This window comes from Pan troglodytes, chromosome 2 (assembly GCF_028858775.2).
Source record: "Pan troglodytes isolate AG18354 chromosome 2, NHGRI_mPanTro3-v2.0_pri, whole genome shotgun sequence".
In the NCBI taxonomy this organism is placed as follows: Eukaryota; Metazoa; Chordata; class Mammalia; order Primates; family Hominidae; genus Pan; species Pan troglodytes.
The window spans coordinates 15,660,814-15,677,443 of NC_086015.1; the positions used below are offsets into that span (position 1 = coordinate 15,660,814).

At 41.7% G+C, this 16,630-nt stretch overlaps 1 protein-coding gene across 3 annotated transcripts in view; it reads right to left on the reverse strand.

The window, feature by feature from the left end:
* The window catches only part of VGLL4 (vestigial like family member 4), a 165,912-nt gene that overhangs the window by 87,619 nt on the left and 61,663 nt on the right, over window positions 1-16,630 (reverse strand). The window contains exon 1 of one of the 3 annotated variants that reach the window (XM_016940482.3): window positions 60-775. The exons of the other annotated variants lie outside the window; for them this stretch is intronic. Coding sequence (XP_016795971.1) covers window positions 60-141 — 82 coding nt within the window. The 5' untranslated portion in view covers window positions 142-775. Of the gene's footprint in view, window positions 1-59; window positions 776-16,630 lie in introns of those variants that run through there. 3 annotated transcript variants of the gene reach the window in all.

Below are 16,630 nucleotides of genomic sequence, written 5' to 3' on the forward strand. Positions count from 1 at the left end.
CACTGAGGAGGAGTGGCCGGGACGAGCAACGGGCAGTAATTCTACAACGGGACATCTACCTTCGTAGCACAGAATGCCGATATTGTTGTTCATCTTGTCCAAGTACTGATAGTTCAACAGGTCCATCTTCATAAATAGCATTTATTGGGCTAGCAAAGAAAACCAGCTCTTTGCTTTTGCCCCAAAAGAGTTAAGTTTCAAAAATCAATTGTTGCTGAGTAGCTCCTGGCTCTTCAACTTCACAAAGGCAGAGGCCCAGCCTCAGACTACCAAAACAAAGTATGCAAAAGTTAAAAAAAAAAAAAAATCAGGCACAAAAAAATCGAGCTCACACGAAACCCTTCAAGGGCTTACTGGTAGACGGTGTATGTACTGTATCCCCGATCAAGTATGAAAACAGCGTTTCAGAAGTCCTTACAAGTCCTTCCTGGAAATGGAAAAGAGTGAAAAAGAGAAACGCGCAGCCCGTTTCCTAGGACAAAGCGGCGCCGGCCCGCTCACAGCCCGCTGCAAGCCGGCAGCGCTGACATGCGGGCTATGCTTGGCATGACTCCTATGCCGCCGCTTCCTCTTCCCGCAGGAGGCCGAGCATGCTCACTGCGCCGCGCTGCCGAGGCAGGGAGGGCTTCTGCACAGGATCAGCCTCTCAATGTAGCAAGTGTTGGAAAGAAAGAGAAAGGGGAGGGGGAGAGACTCTAGAGACGGGGCCTTGGCAGAGTGGCTCTTGACAGGAAGCAGCCAAGCCGCTGCAAAACCGTAGGAGGAAAAAAGAAAACCCAGGAAGTTTCTTTTTCAGGAGCTAAGTACAAAGTAAAAAATCCATCATGGAAGCAAACTCCCATGGAATGCAACTTTCGTGAAACTTCACGTTGGGGCTTCGGAAACCCAAAGTGCTAGTGATGCATAAGCCATATATATATAAACATATATATATATAGTGTCTTTGTTTATTTTGAAGATTGTTTTATAATGTCCATTTACACTTTAACTGGATATTTAAATTTCTGATGTTAATGTTACATATAACTTCTTCCATAATCCGCATAACAACTGAGATGGACAGGGCAAGGAGGGTATCACCCTTTCACAGCAGAGGAAACTGACGTTCAGATGGATTAAATGACTGGCCCACAGCCCCCAAAATAGTTGACAGAACTACTTTTAAAGTGTTTTTCCCACCTAATGTTATAACTTTATTTAAAAAAACGAGGGGGCCGGGTGTAGTGGCTCACACCTGTAATCGCAGTCGAAGCAGGCGGATCACTTGAGGTCAGGAGTTCACGACCAGCCTGGCCAGCATGGTGAAACCCCGTCTCTACTAAAAATACATAAATTAGCCTGGAGTGGTAGCGCACGCCTGTATTCCCAGCTACTCAGGAGGCTGAGGTGGGAGAATTGCTTGAACCTGGGAGGAGGAGGCTGCAGTGAGCCAAGATCGTGACACTGCACTCCAGCCTGGGCAACAGAGTGAGACTTTGTCTCAAAAAAAAAAAAAAAAAAGAAAAGACAAAAAGGAGACAAGGAGAGGAGAAGAGATGGAAGAGTGTTTAAGCAAATAAGGCTATAATATCAAAAATTGAAAGTGTACTTGAAATTATAGAGGGAAAGGGTAAAATTATTTTCATTTGGCATGTATGACACCCACCTGTGTGTAAGAAGCTAGTGGCATGCAGCTGTACTATTTGCTATTGGAAGAACTTGGGGCTTAAACTTTGATTACCCAGTGCCTAGCACAACCAAGTTCAGGTGCCCAAAAACTGTTTACTGAACGAGTGAACCACTGAATGTTCAGTTTTCAGCACATGAAGAACGTGTTAACAAAATAGAAAAAAAAAAACTCTAAACATTTGAATTAATATTCTAAAAATATATTTTTAATATTCCAAAATAATATTTGAATAAATAATTTGAAGGAGTTGTATGTTAAAAATCCAGCAATAGTTGCATTGGGTTTATTAGGCACACTCATGGCAAGGTGTTCTAATGAAATCTTACTTGGGAGTCCGGATGCGGTGGCTCACGCCTGTAATCCCAGCACTCTGGGAGGCTGAGACGGGTGGATCACTTGAGGTCAGGAGTTTGAGAACAGTCTGGCCAATATGGTGAAACCCTGTCTCTACTAAAAATACAAAAATTAGCCGGGCATAGTGGCATGTGTCTGTAATCCCAGCTACTCGGGAGGCTGAGGCAGGAGAATTGTTTGAACGCGGGCGGCAGAGGCTGCAGTGAGCCAAGATTGTGCCACTGCACTCCAGCCTGGGTGACAGAACAAGACTCCGTCTCAAAAAACAAAACAAAACAAAAAAACTATATGACATCTAAATACTAAATACTGTTGCCGTCATTGCTGCAACAGTAATCACTGGGGTGACATCAGGGGAAGTAAGTAATAGGGGAATCAAGATTTCACAAACTTTCATTTATGAGAATATTTATTGACACTATATTACATGTAATAAGCTATAGTGAAAGACATGTATCCTATCAATTGTAATTAAAATACTTAATGGTATTTGGTGGGGAGGGTTGAAGAAAACTCAAAACTCGTAACATCCAGTATACACGAGATCATTGCACTGAAAACAAACAATATCAGGTATCAGATTTAAATTTAACTGATAGTTTTGGAGCACTCTTACTGTGCTATGTTTTCACATAAATTCTCAATCAGAAAACTTTATCCATCATTAGAATATCCCACATGGGAGAGAGGTGGCTGCACATTAGAACCAGGGGGGAGCTTTTAAAAATCTTGCTGCTGAGGTTGCATCCCCAACTCATCTGAGGTGGGAACCAGCAGCAGTAGCTTCTAAAGTCCCAGGTGATTCCAATATGCAGTCAAGGTTGAGAACCATTGCTTTCATCTAGGGAGAGGAAAAAAAAAAAAAAACCCTGCCTTAAGATATTTCATTTTATTCACTTATTTTGACATGAAGAATTTTTTAAATAATAATTTAAGCACATGATTCAAACAATACCATTGTAGAAAATGAATAAAATATTTGGTAACGTCCCTTAAGTGACTCAGCATCACTTAGAACAGCAGTTCTCAGCCTCCGGGTGGCAACCATTTTCGTGGACACCGTCTCACAGGTCTACCTGGACTATTGTAACATTCCCAGCCACAGCCACCACGTCTTTCCCGCTGATCCAGGAGGCTAGCACGGTGCTACCCAAGTGTGATCCAGAGGGGTTCGAGCACCAGGTGTTCCTAGTCCCCAAAAGCTAGATACAGAAACTGAGAATGAACATTTAAAACTTTCATAGCAATTCGATAGACTAATTTTATGTCTCTCAAATCTTAATGTTAAAGAAATTTGAGGGCTGTAGTTTTCATATTTCTAGTTATAGGGCTGCATTACATTTTATAAACTATCAGTCTGCAACAAAGTCTTGGGGAAAAATGAAACAAACCTGGTTTCACAGAGAAGCTTGTGCTCCAGAGGGGCCAGCTACAACAGCCAGCCTCTGCAGGCTGGGGGTGCCTCCTGGACCGGCTCTAGGCCTTTCCATCCCAGCTCCTGACAACTTTCACCTTAGTTTCAAGCACACTGGATGACCTGCAGTGAGTTATTCCACAAATCACATCAGTACGCTTCTCGGTGTGCAGGACGTCTCTTCTTTCCCAACCTGTCTACTCAGCAAACATCCACTCTTCCTTGAGACTTGTCAGAAAGCCCCTCTTGTCCTGTGAAATCTCCCTACGATCCCATCCTACCATCTCCTCACACCCTACGCCAAGCTATCCTTTTACAGGGTAAATAGTCCTTATCCAAAATACTTGGACCAGAAGTGTTTTGGATTTCGGACCTTCTTGGATTTTGGAATATTTGCATTATACTTACAGTTGAGCATCTCTAATTTTAAAGTCTGAAATCTGAAATGCTCCAATATGAGCATTTTCACTTGAATGTTGTGTCAGCACTCAAAACTGTTCAGATTTTGGAGCATTTTTCATTTCAGATTTTTGGATTTAGGACGCTCAACCCATACCTTATATGTGCTTCTTTCCTAGCCTAGATCTTCGGAGCAAGGACTATGCCTTCCTCACCTTTTCGAGGTCAGTCTGGCAGAAGCCTGGCGCATGGTAGGCCATCAATAAATACCAGCTGAATAAAATCAGTAAACATCTAAACGGCAGATTCTTCATTTCCCCATCCCTACTTCCAGCACACTCTGGATTATCTTACTCGATGTCAATAGGTGGCTGTCAACATCTCTTGGAGACCATAGGTCCTTGCCTTTAAGAAACACCATGTAGATTCTGATTGTACTTCAGGGTACAATCAGCTCATCCATTAAAAAAAAAAAAAAAAACAAATACTAGAAAATATCAATCCTTCTCAGATTCATTCATAGGATAATATATTCATAATTAAAGTACCAACAGGATAGTTTTGTAGGGAATTGGAAAGATGGGTCTAAATTTTATCCACACACACAAACGAGATGGGAAAAGCTAGTTCTTTTTTTACGAATGAATAAGTTTGATCTATCAAATATTTAAAACATAAAGCAAAGAACATATTTTGGAGTGTTACTGGGTAGAGACTAGGTAGGACCAGACAGATACTGTGTATATAGGAATCAGAAATCCAGGCCAATGGGGAAGAAGTGGATTACAAAACAAACCTTACTGAGAAAAGAATCCAAATAGCACTTTGCCTTATACTGTACATCAAAATAAATCCCAAATGTTTTAAAGATTATTTAGATGCTTTTAAAGTAAGGTTTTTGCTGCAAAAACTTACAAAACTATAAGGATATGTTCAGACTATCTGATTTGGAATAGGAAAACATTTGCTAAGCCAGAAATAAAATTTCTAATCAAAGACAGAAGCCACCAAGGAAGATGTAGAATTTGATTGAGAATACAGATTTTATGCTTTTATACATCTAAAAACACCAAAACCAAGTAAAGGCAAAATACAAAACTGAAGAATATATTTGTGTCATGTATTACAGTGAAGGATAAATGTTCTTGGTATTCAAAGAACATTTAAAAATAGAAAGAACAAAGGAAAAAATTGAAAAACCACTTGATCTGAATAACATTTTTTAAGAGCATGAGAAACAAATGGCCAACACATTTTTGAAAAACTATTCAACCTTACTAATAATCAAAGAAATATAAATTTTAAGAAATTAAGTGATTTTCCAGCTACCAATTTAACAAAAAGACTTTTTCAATCTTATTTCTTGCTGGTGAAACAGGATGCCATTGGAATCTTTGCTCACTGCTAATGCAGTATAAACAGATAACGCCTGTGTATAAAGCAGGTTGGCACACACTAGACTTATGAAAAATGTCCATGCCTTTGTCCTTGCCTTGGACTCTACTTCTAGACTTCTGTCTTAAGAAAATAAGATTTGAAGAGTTTCATAAAGATGCTTATCATACAGCTATGTGTAAAATGAAAACCTGAAAACCTAAAGTCCAAATAAGAGGATGCATTAAAACCGTGGCTTATCGATGACAGACTATTATGCAGCCATTACAACACCTTCAATAATCTATAATGACATGAGGAAATGCTATGCTATATACTGTGTGACAGTACTACATTTGTTAACTGAAAACAATAAAAATCGGATATAAAACTAATACACACATTATTCACCAACTGTGCTAATGTATTTATGAAAACATACATATATATAGAAAAAAGTATACATTAAAAAGACTGGAAAGTATACATTAAAAAGACTGGAAAGTATACCAAAATGTTAATAGTGCCCATCTTTGAATGGTGGGTATTTTTTCCATTTTCCTGAATTTCTAACTAGCCTACAAATAGTTTATTCTTCCTATAATGAAGATGCGGATAAGGAAAGTTCTTGATTTTTAAAAAGCAGCAACACAATGAAATAATATTCCCTGGTGAGACATAAGCAATGGATATGTATATCTTATTATAGCTTACATATCTCATGATATCTCCTTTTGATTTGGGTTTAACAACTTAAAAATAATAAGAATCCAAAAATTTCTTTAGAACTTTGGAACATTCAAAGATGTTTAAGATGGGGTATCTGTCTCAAAGAGAAAATTGACAGAGACAGCTCTACACTTGCAGAGCTTATAGACATGTGTACGTGCTTTTTATCTTCTACTGCTTACTAATTATGTCATATGTCAGTACCAATTCCCCCAAACTAGACCATAAGCTTCTAGAGGAAAGGAAAGCTAAGCCTCAGTCCTTAGAGTAAAACTCCCCCACAGCACACAAGTGCTCTATTTGGTTTGGTTTGGTTTGGTTTGGTTTTTTTGAAACAGGGTCTCCCTCTGTTGCCCAGGCTAGAGTGCAGTGGCTCAATCACAGCTCACTGCAGCCTTGACTTCCCAGGCTCAAGTGATCCTCCCAACTCAGCAGGACCACAGGTGCATGCCACTGTGTCTGGCTATTTTTTTTTTTTTTTAATCATTTTTTGTAGAGACAGGTTCTCACTGTGTTACCCAGGCTGGTCTTGAACTCCTGGCCTCAAGCCATCCACTCGCCTCAGTCTCCCAAAGTGCTGGGATTACTGGCATGAGCCACCACGCCTGGCCCAATAAGTGCTTTATAAATGTTAATTATGGTTGTGCCTCAGCATCTTTGTGGAATAATGGCAATATGACGATAGAAGAAAGCCCAGGCTAATTACTAGGCTGATCTGTTTAATTAGCTAGAGGTTTGACTACCACTTTAGAATAGATCACCAAAACTGCGAGCTGTGTAATAAAAGCCAAATACTCTTCTATTTAATATCAGCCTGGGGAAAGAAAAGCCAAACGATCAAAATCACTCCCCAGACATTTATTTAAAATAAAATGCTTTCATTTGAGCACTTGAAGAGAGGGGAAAGTTTTAATGTTAAGTCTAACATAACATCTCCAAATACCACATTAGAAAATATGAGTAACCCTACTGCGCTATCTGGTTCCCCCACTGGGTTCCGCTGTGCTCTTCCTCCCAGGGTTTCAAGTAAGCTGGATATTTAGTTAATGCTTTCATTTTAAACTGCTTTTTTTCTCTTCTTGCTACACATAGAAAACACACACACACACACACAGACACACACTTTAACCTGATGTAAATAATATTCAAAACAGACCTTACTAATAACAAGAAAATAAGTTTGACTATTCCTTGAGCTAAAGCATCAGTTAAACAATAAGTTGGAGGTGCAAAACTGTCATGTTTCAGAGGATCTCTAGGTCCATCGCAATTTACCAGCACGTTCCTCAGTGTACTAAGAACAGTACCAATGATGATGATGATGGTGGTGTTTGTAAAACACTACACTGGTCAACACATTTTTGCTTCGTAATCTACTTAACTTAATTACTAAGATAAGGTTGTAAGAAGGAAAGCATAGAAAAGGATTTAAGGGACCAGGCGCGGTGGCTCACGCCTGTAATCCCAGCACTTTGGGAGGGCGGGTGGATCACCTGAGGTCAGGAGTTCGGGACCAGCCTGACTAACATATTGAAAACCCATCTCTCCTAAATACAAAAAAATTAGCCAAGTGTGGTGGCAGGTGCCTATAATCCCAGCTACTTGGGAGGCTGAGGCAGGAGAACTGCTTGAACCCAGGAGGCGGAGGTTGTATTGAGCCAAGATTGTACCACTGCACACCAGCCTAAGCGATAGAGTGAGACTCAAAAAAAGAAAGAAAGAAAGAAAGAAAGAAAGAAAAGCATTTAAGGTAAAACCTAGCTTTGAGTAATAAAAAAGGAAGACTTAAGAAACCAAACTTTCTTTTCTTTTAAACATTGTTTAGAATGCAAATTCCTTAAAGGCCTAGCTGAATTACCACCCCCCCGCCCCCACCAAGAACCATTAGCTAGGATTAATCTCTTCATCCTGCATTATTTTAGGTTTATTCTATACTTCATTCTAAAACAAAGCAGACTATAAGACAGTTTCTGTGTCTGTCCCCTACCATATTATAAAGACTGCTTTGTATACGGCAGGTCAACAACTAAGCTGCTGAATTAAAGAAGAAACCAAAACAAAACAAACTTCAAATGCCTTAAATATCAATGACGTACAGTAAGTACCAGGGAGAAGCTGATTTAAAAAAAAAAAATCAGCGACATAAACCAAATATCTAATAAGCTCCCTTTGTTGTTACTTTCTTTTAAGAATTCCTAAATATATCATAAAATAGTGATTATTTATACAACTTGGGGCTGCTCAAGGATGATTTTTTTAAAAGGACAGTATTTTGTGGAATTTTTCACAAAAGCAAATATCATTAAACTATGTCTTAGATTTTATTATTTACAAAATACTACCATTTGTAAGTTAAAACACACTCAACTTCTATTAAGTAGCGACTGATCATTCTCTGTAATATAAGATTTTAACACAAATCTATGGACTTTTCAAAAACTTTAAATGGGTCTTCAGATCATATTTAAATTTTCAATACAACACCACCCTCTAGGGGTGAACTTTAAATTACAAAGACCATTTTGAAAAAGCAAACTGCAGAATTCGTGCTATTCTTGCCTGATGTGCATTATATTTCAAATATAAGAATAAACCTTATTTTATTTAATATTAAAAGTCATAGAAAATATATTTTAACAAATAGTTTAATTCTTACTAAACTCTGCAAAAGTTAAAACAAAATACAAAATCAATTAAATTGATGCCAAGTGATTAAATAGGAAATGTGCTTTAACATAAATTTAACATTAATAATCCTAAAAAGTGCAGACTGGGAATGGTGTTTTTTGTTTTTTTGTTTTTTTGACATGGAGTCTAACTCTGTTGCCCAGGCTGGAGTGCAGTGGCGCGATGTCTGCTCACCGCAACTTCTGCCCCCCGGGTTCAAGCGATTCTCCTGCCTCAGCCTCCAAAGTAGCTGAGATAACAGGCACGTGCCACCACGCCCGGGTAATTTTTGTATTTTTATTAGAGATGGGGTTTCACCATGTTGGCCAGGTTGGTCTCGAACTCCTGACCTCAAGTGATCCGCCCATCTCAGCCTCCCAAAGTACTGGGACTACAGGCTAAGGAATGGTGTTTTAAATAAATCAGAATAAATCAGTGCGAGGGAAGGGAATTTAATTAGATTAGCATCCCCAAGAAAGAGAAATCTCTTGCAAAACACTTTAACTTGTTAGTTTTACAACTACTGTCTTCCATGTTTGCCAATACAAATATTTTCTTGCATGTTTACATACATGATTATTTTAGTGATTCTCGCTACTACAACCAATTTAGGTTCAGTAAGTCCCATTCAAAGAACATTCACAATTAAAATGCTATTCTGATATTCACTTTGTACCAAATCATAATTACCCATAGATGTATTCCTGCAAGACTGACTAGAACTGACTTCCATGGTAAAAATAGAAGAACTGGAGAAAATGTCCCAAATATTCAACAATTGAAGGGCTAAGTTCGCTGCTAGCCACAATGTGTGACCCAACTTCATTTCACAGGTCAGTCTGCCTGCACAGTGCTTCATTCATTATGCAGCACGCTAAGCACCTCCACAGTCATCCTTCCAACCAGTTAGGGTGCCGTCCAGGAAAGTGAAATCATGGCTGTTATTTATATAGGGAGAATTTTAATGTACCCCACCTCCACCCATTCCTTCTTCCAGTAACTACCCCCATAGGGTAACTTACTATCCTAACCTTTAAGAACGTAGATCAGTTGTATAACACTTTATAGAAAGAGAATCCTATGATGCTAGCTACTCTTGTGGCTGGATTCCTTCACTCCACATATTTTATGAGTGGTAGCATTATTTTTATGTGCAGTTGCATAGCATTCATTTGCATTGCTGTCTAGTACTCCATTACTCCAATATATCGCAGATCCTTCATTCTACCACTGATGGGCATTTAGGTAGTTTCTACGTGGGGGTTATTATAAATAGTGCTGCTATGAATATTCTAGTGTGTGTCTCTTATCAGCCTCGGAATGCATTTCTGTCGCACATGTACTCAGGAACAGATACGTAGAAAGTGTATGTTCAGCTTAAGTAAATATTGCCAAATAGTTTTCCACAGCAGTTGTACCCATTTAGACTCCTACCAGCAGGGTATGAGATTTCAAGTTGCTCCACATCCTTGCCAACAGTTTTCCAACTCTTTCATTCCTGTTATTCTGGTAGGTCTGGAGCAGCCACACTACGACTTTACTTCGCACTTCTCTGATGGACAGTAAGAACTCTGTGACACTTATAGCAGGCAGAGGGATAGAATTCACCCGAGACAACACAGAGGGAAGGGCCCCGGCCAGAGGCTCTCAACCAAGGAGATTCTGCCCTCCTCAGGAGACATCTGGCGATGTCTGGTTATTTCAAATTTGGGGGTGTTATTAACATCTAGTGGTTAGGGGCCAGGGATGCTGCCAAACATCCTACAATGCATAGGACACCCCCCACCACCACCACCACAACAAAGCATTATTTGGCAAAAGTGACAATAATGCCACAAATCAAGAAACCCAGATCAAGCAAATCATTATTGGGCATTTTCTCCTTAGCCAAATCATCATTCTCTGATACAGCTCAAGAGGTCAATGCCCTATTGTCTTAAAATGTTATTTTTCCTAGAGTTGAGGGGATAGAAACACAACAAAGGATACTAAGTGCCACACTCCATGGCACAGTGCATATCTTCTGCATATCCTGTTTCTTTCTCAGTTCTCGCGACAATGCGGAGATGAGGAAACAGATACCAAGCAGGCTCCTTGGCTCCTCTAAACTCACGCAAAGAGCAGCAGAGCTGGGACCAGAAGCTGTGATTTTCCACTGCACCCAGGGTCTTACTTTTAACTAAAAATAAGGGGAGTTTTTAGAGTCCACAATTACTGTTAACTTGCAAGGCATGAATTTTACCTTATTAGCTTTGCAAAAGGCAGGCAAATAAAACGAGGTATGAGAAAAAGATCATTTGCAATGTTAAGATTATTAACCTGCACCTGTAAGTATCTTAAAATATTTCAACAAATCCACCTTCCTCATCACACGGTGATCTCTTTGAAATGAAACCCATACCATATTTTTCTTTGTCTATGCCCAATGCCTGTAAGAGCAGGCATTCAACAGTTAACATGTCCTGGATTAATTACTGGCCTGAAACCCCAGTGAGAGAAGACAGAATCTTTATAAAACAAGCAGGTGGTTTAGATTTTATTTCATCACCAACACAACTATATTTAGTAACATTAACTAGAATAAACGGTTTTTGTTGAAAAATATTCAATTAAGTCAAATAATGGCCAATACCACAAAATTCTTTTTGAAATGCAAACAATTCAATTTTTCCAAGGATGAGTTTGCCAGCATTACCTTATCCTCCTGTGGATCTTCTATTTGAGGCTTCTATTTGTGAGGCCATTGGCATTATTAGGGCCAACAGAAATCCACCCACTATTAGAGCAGTTTTGAACCGTGGCCATACATTACAATCACCCAGGAGGTTTTGAAAGCCATGGGTGTCCAGGAGGATAATTTGGTAAATCTGCAGTAGATGAATTTTGAATTTACACCCAGGAAATAACTACACTTAGCAGTATCGTTTGAAAATAGCTACCCACGTAATTTTTGCAAGCTCCCCTCCCCTTAGGGGTCAGGACCACTACCCTGGAGATTCTGAACTGAACTGAGGAGGGCACCTGGCTGCTTTTCATACCCACCAGAGTTCAACATCCCAATGAGTTAGTTGCTCGTGGGCAGGACTAGGGGGCGACGTGAGCCCACCTAACAAACAGCCTGGCTTCCTTCCCACAGGGATGGCACCACCTGGTCATTTGTATTTAAACAATTCCCATCTGCTTTACACAGAAGGGGCAAACCAAACCCACCACCCCCATTCTCAGCCTATCTTCTTAAATTATCAACACCCAGTAGCTGGAATAGGACTTGAAATGGATAAACCTACCAACACTTGACTGCAGTGAGCCCAGAAATGGACAAGGCAGGATTTCCTGTTTACCCCACATAGGGTGGGGAGTGCGGGGACTAAGGGGTCCTAAGAAGAGACAGCATTTGCCGGAGGAAACAGTGGGGTTTCCAGTTTGTGTCTGGTTCCGGCTGGTGGTGGGGGGTTTCTAGTGACTCGTCTCACTGCATAGGAGCCTGCCCTCGGAGGACGCAGGCAGGTGTCATTTCAGGCCTGTGTACTCCTCTGATGAACGGCCATCTCCCTCCCATTCACAGCCGTGCTGTTTTGCCTTATCATTGTTTCCCCAGCACCTAACACAAAGCCTGACACTGGTGGGTGACCACTAAACATTTCTTGAAAGAACAAATGGGAAGGGAGAGCTCCAGAATCTAAGCTGGGAACAGAGGAAAGTGAGAAGCCTAAAAGAAGGAGCGAACTGAAGACTGAAGGAAGTCAGGAGGGAGCGCATGTGCACAGCTTTGTGATGCTCTGTGTGGTTACAATAAAGAGATGATCAAAGTATGATTTCCTGAAGCACACGGTCTATTGCCATACAAAGGCTCATGATCCCTAAGGAGGGGAGAATAATGAGAACAGGCCTCGCAGGGAGCACACACGACAGACGAGGTCCATTCACCACACAGGGAGTGCTTCCCAAATATTAAAGTCCAGTTGCTCACTTAGGATGGAAGCAGGCCTCTGTGGAAAGTGACATCTGATTAAGTTTGAGGTGTGCCTTTTATATGAGTGGTTCGCTCCAGAGATGGTGTCCAACACAGGGAGGGATCCACGGTGACATATAAGGCCCCCGGAGGCTAGAGGAGTTCCCAGGGGTGCTGGTGTTGGCAGGGCCTTTAGGCTGGAAGGCTAACAGGCTAGGAGCACCTGAGCTGGGGATCTTTGCAGAAGCGGCTGGCAGAGCCCAGCCTGCTGTGGCTAAGCCCTCAACGTATCTGTCAAACTCTAGAGCTGAGATGTCCACTGGGGTGCAGTAGCTGAGGTCAGTAACTCCAATAGGGTCTGACAGTGTGTGGTGTCGCATTCTCGAGGGGAGGGAGAGCACACCCCAAGTTCTCACCACAGCAAAGCAGGCCACTCGCATAGCAAGCCAGGTAAGCACTGGGAGTCACCTCAAAGCTCCATACCATGTGAGAACCAGGGATGGCTTTGAGAAAGAACTAGGTTTCTAGCCAGGCTCTGAGGACTAGCCACAATCCAGGCTCTCAGAGAAGCAAGATGACTGTGACCCCAGCAACAACGAAGCACGGCCCTGGTCAGGCATTCAGATGCCAGGAAAGAGAAGAGGGGGTCTGGAAAGGAAGGACTGACCCGAGGAGGAGAGGACTGTCCTAAGAGCGTCTGCAGGGAGGCTGGGAGTAGGCAGCAAGGAGGTGAGGAAGGCCAGCCTGGAGCTGAGAGCAGTGACGGGCCTCCCAAGCTGAGCCCTCTGTACTCTTCACACTGCTTTCTAGCAAAAAGAGCACTGGATACAGAGTCAGAAAAATCCAGTTCCCAGGCCATAACCTTCGCTAGCCATGCAATCTTCATCAAGTGATTCCACCTCTCTAAGCTTGGATGTCCATCTCGGCAGCCTCTGTGTTGTCTGCCCGAGCCCTAAAATCCAAGGGCTCCGATCATTCCTCTTTTCCCTCTCCACACCTCCCCACCCAACCACAGGCCGCCATTCACTGCAATCTCAAGACAGAATGTCATGTTTTATAGAATACACGACGGTAACTGGTATTTCTAGGAGGGTTGGCTCCTGGGTTTATGCTGTTTTTCTTACAAATGTGGCAAGCAAATGACAGCTTCACCTCCCAAGACAAAAAAATAAAAAAGAGACATTTTAATCTTAACAATGGGCATGAAGAATACTGTTTGGCTCATTTTCCTGCTGGTCTGAATTAACAGTAACAATTACAGGGAACAATGGTGAGAGGACTTAACTAACCCAAAGTTCTCTGTGTCTCTGGAGAGAACACTGAGGCAAGACAGCTGCTAACTAGGAGGAATCTGGCTTTCTCTTCCATAAAATGAAGAGATCTAAAACTCCTGGCTGTCACTAGTTCTAGGTGAGTCTGGCTACTAGAGGGTTAAGGAGACTAACCCTTTCACCCATAAAAGTTTCAGGTGTAATCCTATTACTTTGGAATGGCTAGCAGTGTTCTGCGAAACTATTCAAGGATTAAGGTTAGAGAATGCCTGTGCCCTATGGTACAGGCTGCCATAAAGAAAATTATGATCCTAGATGCAGTGATGCCAATTTACATGGTATCTACATAAATGATTCTTCCAGCTCTCTCTTCTCCATTTTCTCAGTAAAACAAGTTTTTTGTTAGTTTTTCTTCTTGAGACAGGGTCTTGCTCTGTTGCCCAGGCTGTAGTGCAGTGGTGTGAACCCAGCTCACTGCAGCCTCAACCTCCGGGACTTAATCGATCCTCCAACCTCTCAGTCTCCGGAGCAGCTGGGACTACAAATGCGCACCACCACACCTGGCTAATTTTTGTATTTTTTGTAGAGATTGTGTCTGGCCACGTTGCCCAGGCTGGACTGGAACTCCTGGGCTCAAGCGACCCACCTGCCTTGGCCTCCCAAAGTGCTGGGATTACAGACGTGAGCCACCATGCCTGGCTAAAACAAGTTTTTAAGAGGGAGAGAAATGAGCAAATACAGCATTGCACCTGCACATTCAGGACTGTCTACTCCCCAAAGCAACAATCAAACTACCATATTTTATTTATAGCTGCTCTCAAGGCACAACTGCTTCCAAAGTACAAGCTAGAACATTTCTAGTTTGGTCTGGAACCACAAAGGAAAGGTACACCAACATGCTGTACCTTGGAAAGCTGACCTGTAAAACGGAAGCCTTCTTCGTAATATTTAACCAAACACAGGGCCTGACACCTTCCAGTCATCTTCTGACAGATCACTGCAATATGTTTGCTGTTTTAATATCATGATTAATTAAAGAGCCAGCTGACAATTTTACAAACTAGGAAGGACACAGAGGAAACAGAATACGCGAACTATTCCTGGATCTTTCCTTTTATCCAGCCGGCATGTGGCACACTATTCTTCATGAGTGAGAAAATCCATGCCCTAAATTCTCACTCATAAATGCATATTTAGTTAATATTGAACAAAAAGAAAATAGTCCAAATAATTTGTCACATATGCACTTATAAAACGCACTGAGTCAATGAATGCAAAAATATTTTGAAGAGCCAAAAAGTGCTATCAGCTGCTAATAGAAGACACTAGACAAAGTACAGCATCTAGAATTGTTTTTATTGAGAGAAGAATGTTGCTGAGCCCAGAAGCAGAAACATCCAACATAGGTACCTAACACCACACACATACAGCACCTCCAGGCGTCAGGCACAACTATCCTGCCCAGAGTCATGATATAGGTGAACACCTAGAAGTTAAACCCAATATATATACAATTTCCATGCTTCTAAGAATTATTTACTTGTGTCTGGGACCCTAGACATACAGCAAGCAAGGCATTCAAACAACATGAATAGAGTGCCACGTTAATGAAGATCTCACTCCACTGGCCCAGAAGGGATTGGGATCCAAAGATGAGTAAGACACAGTCCCTGTCCTTGAAGAGTACATCACAGAGGGCAGAACATAAGACCTACAAACAAACAATAGAAGGCAGAGGGAGGACAAATCCTATTTTCTTTTTTTTTTTCTGTTTTCTTTCCTTTTTTTTTTTTTTTTTTTTTTTTTTTTGAGACAGAGTTTCGCTCTTATTGCCCAGGCTGGAGTGCAATGGTGCGATCTCGGCTCACCGCAACCTCCACCTCCCGGGTTCAAGCGATTTTCCTGCCTCAGCCTCCCGAGTAGCTGGGATTAGAGGCATGCACCACCACGCCCAGCTAATTTTGTATTTTTAGTAGAGACGGGGTTTCTCCACGTTGGTCAGGCTGGGTCTTGAACTCCCGACCTTGGGTGATCCCCCCCGGCTCGGCCTCCCAAAGTGCTGGAACTACAGGCGTGAGCCACCACGCCCAGCTTCAAGTCCTATTTTGAAGGGACTTAGGTATGGATTTCATAAAGAAAGTGGCATTGGCATGGGCCCTTAAAAGAACAAGATCTCAAAGCAGGTTTGAGGAATGCGGCATTCTAAACACAGTACTTCAGTAGACACAAACAAAGTATTTGCTATAACCCATTGATTATTGCATGAGCAGATTAAGTGAATTTTAACTGATTACTAAGAACAAGAGTTCCGTAAACTGTAAAACTATTTAAAATTTCCCATCTTGGCCGGGCGCGGTGGCTCACGCCTATAATCCCAGCACTTTGGGAGGCCGAGACTAGTGGATCATGAGGTCAGGAGATTGAGACATCCTGGCTAACACGGTGAAACCCCGTCTCTACTAAAAAATATAAAAAATTAGCCGGGCGTGGTGGTGGGCACCTGTAGTCCCAGCTACTCAGGAGGCTGAGGCAGCAGAATGGTGTGAACACGGGAGGCGGAGCTTGCAGTGAGTGGAGATCGCGCCACTGCACTCCAGCCTGGGTGACAGAGCGAGACTCCATCTCAAAAAAAAAAAAAAAAAAAAAAAAATTCCCATCCTGCCAGCCAGCAGTTAGCTAGAAGCAGGTTCTGATCTTGGTTCTGCCACAGACTGGCTGCGTGAGTTTAGGCGTGTTACAGAATCTCTCTGATCTACTTCTGCATCTTTGAAAAATATGGATAATGATACAGCCTGGCCATT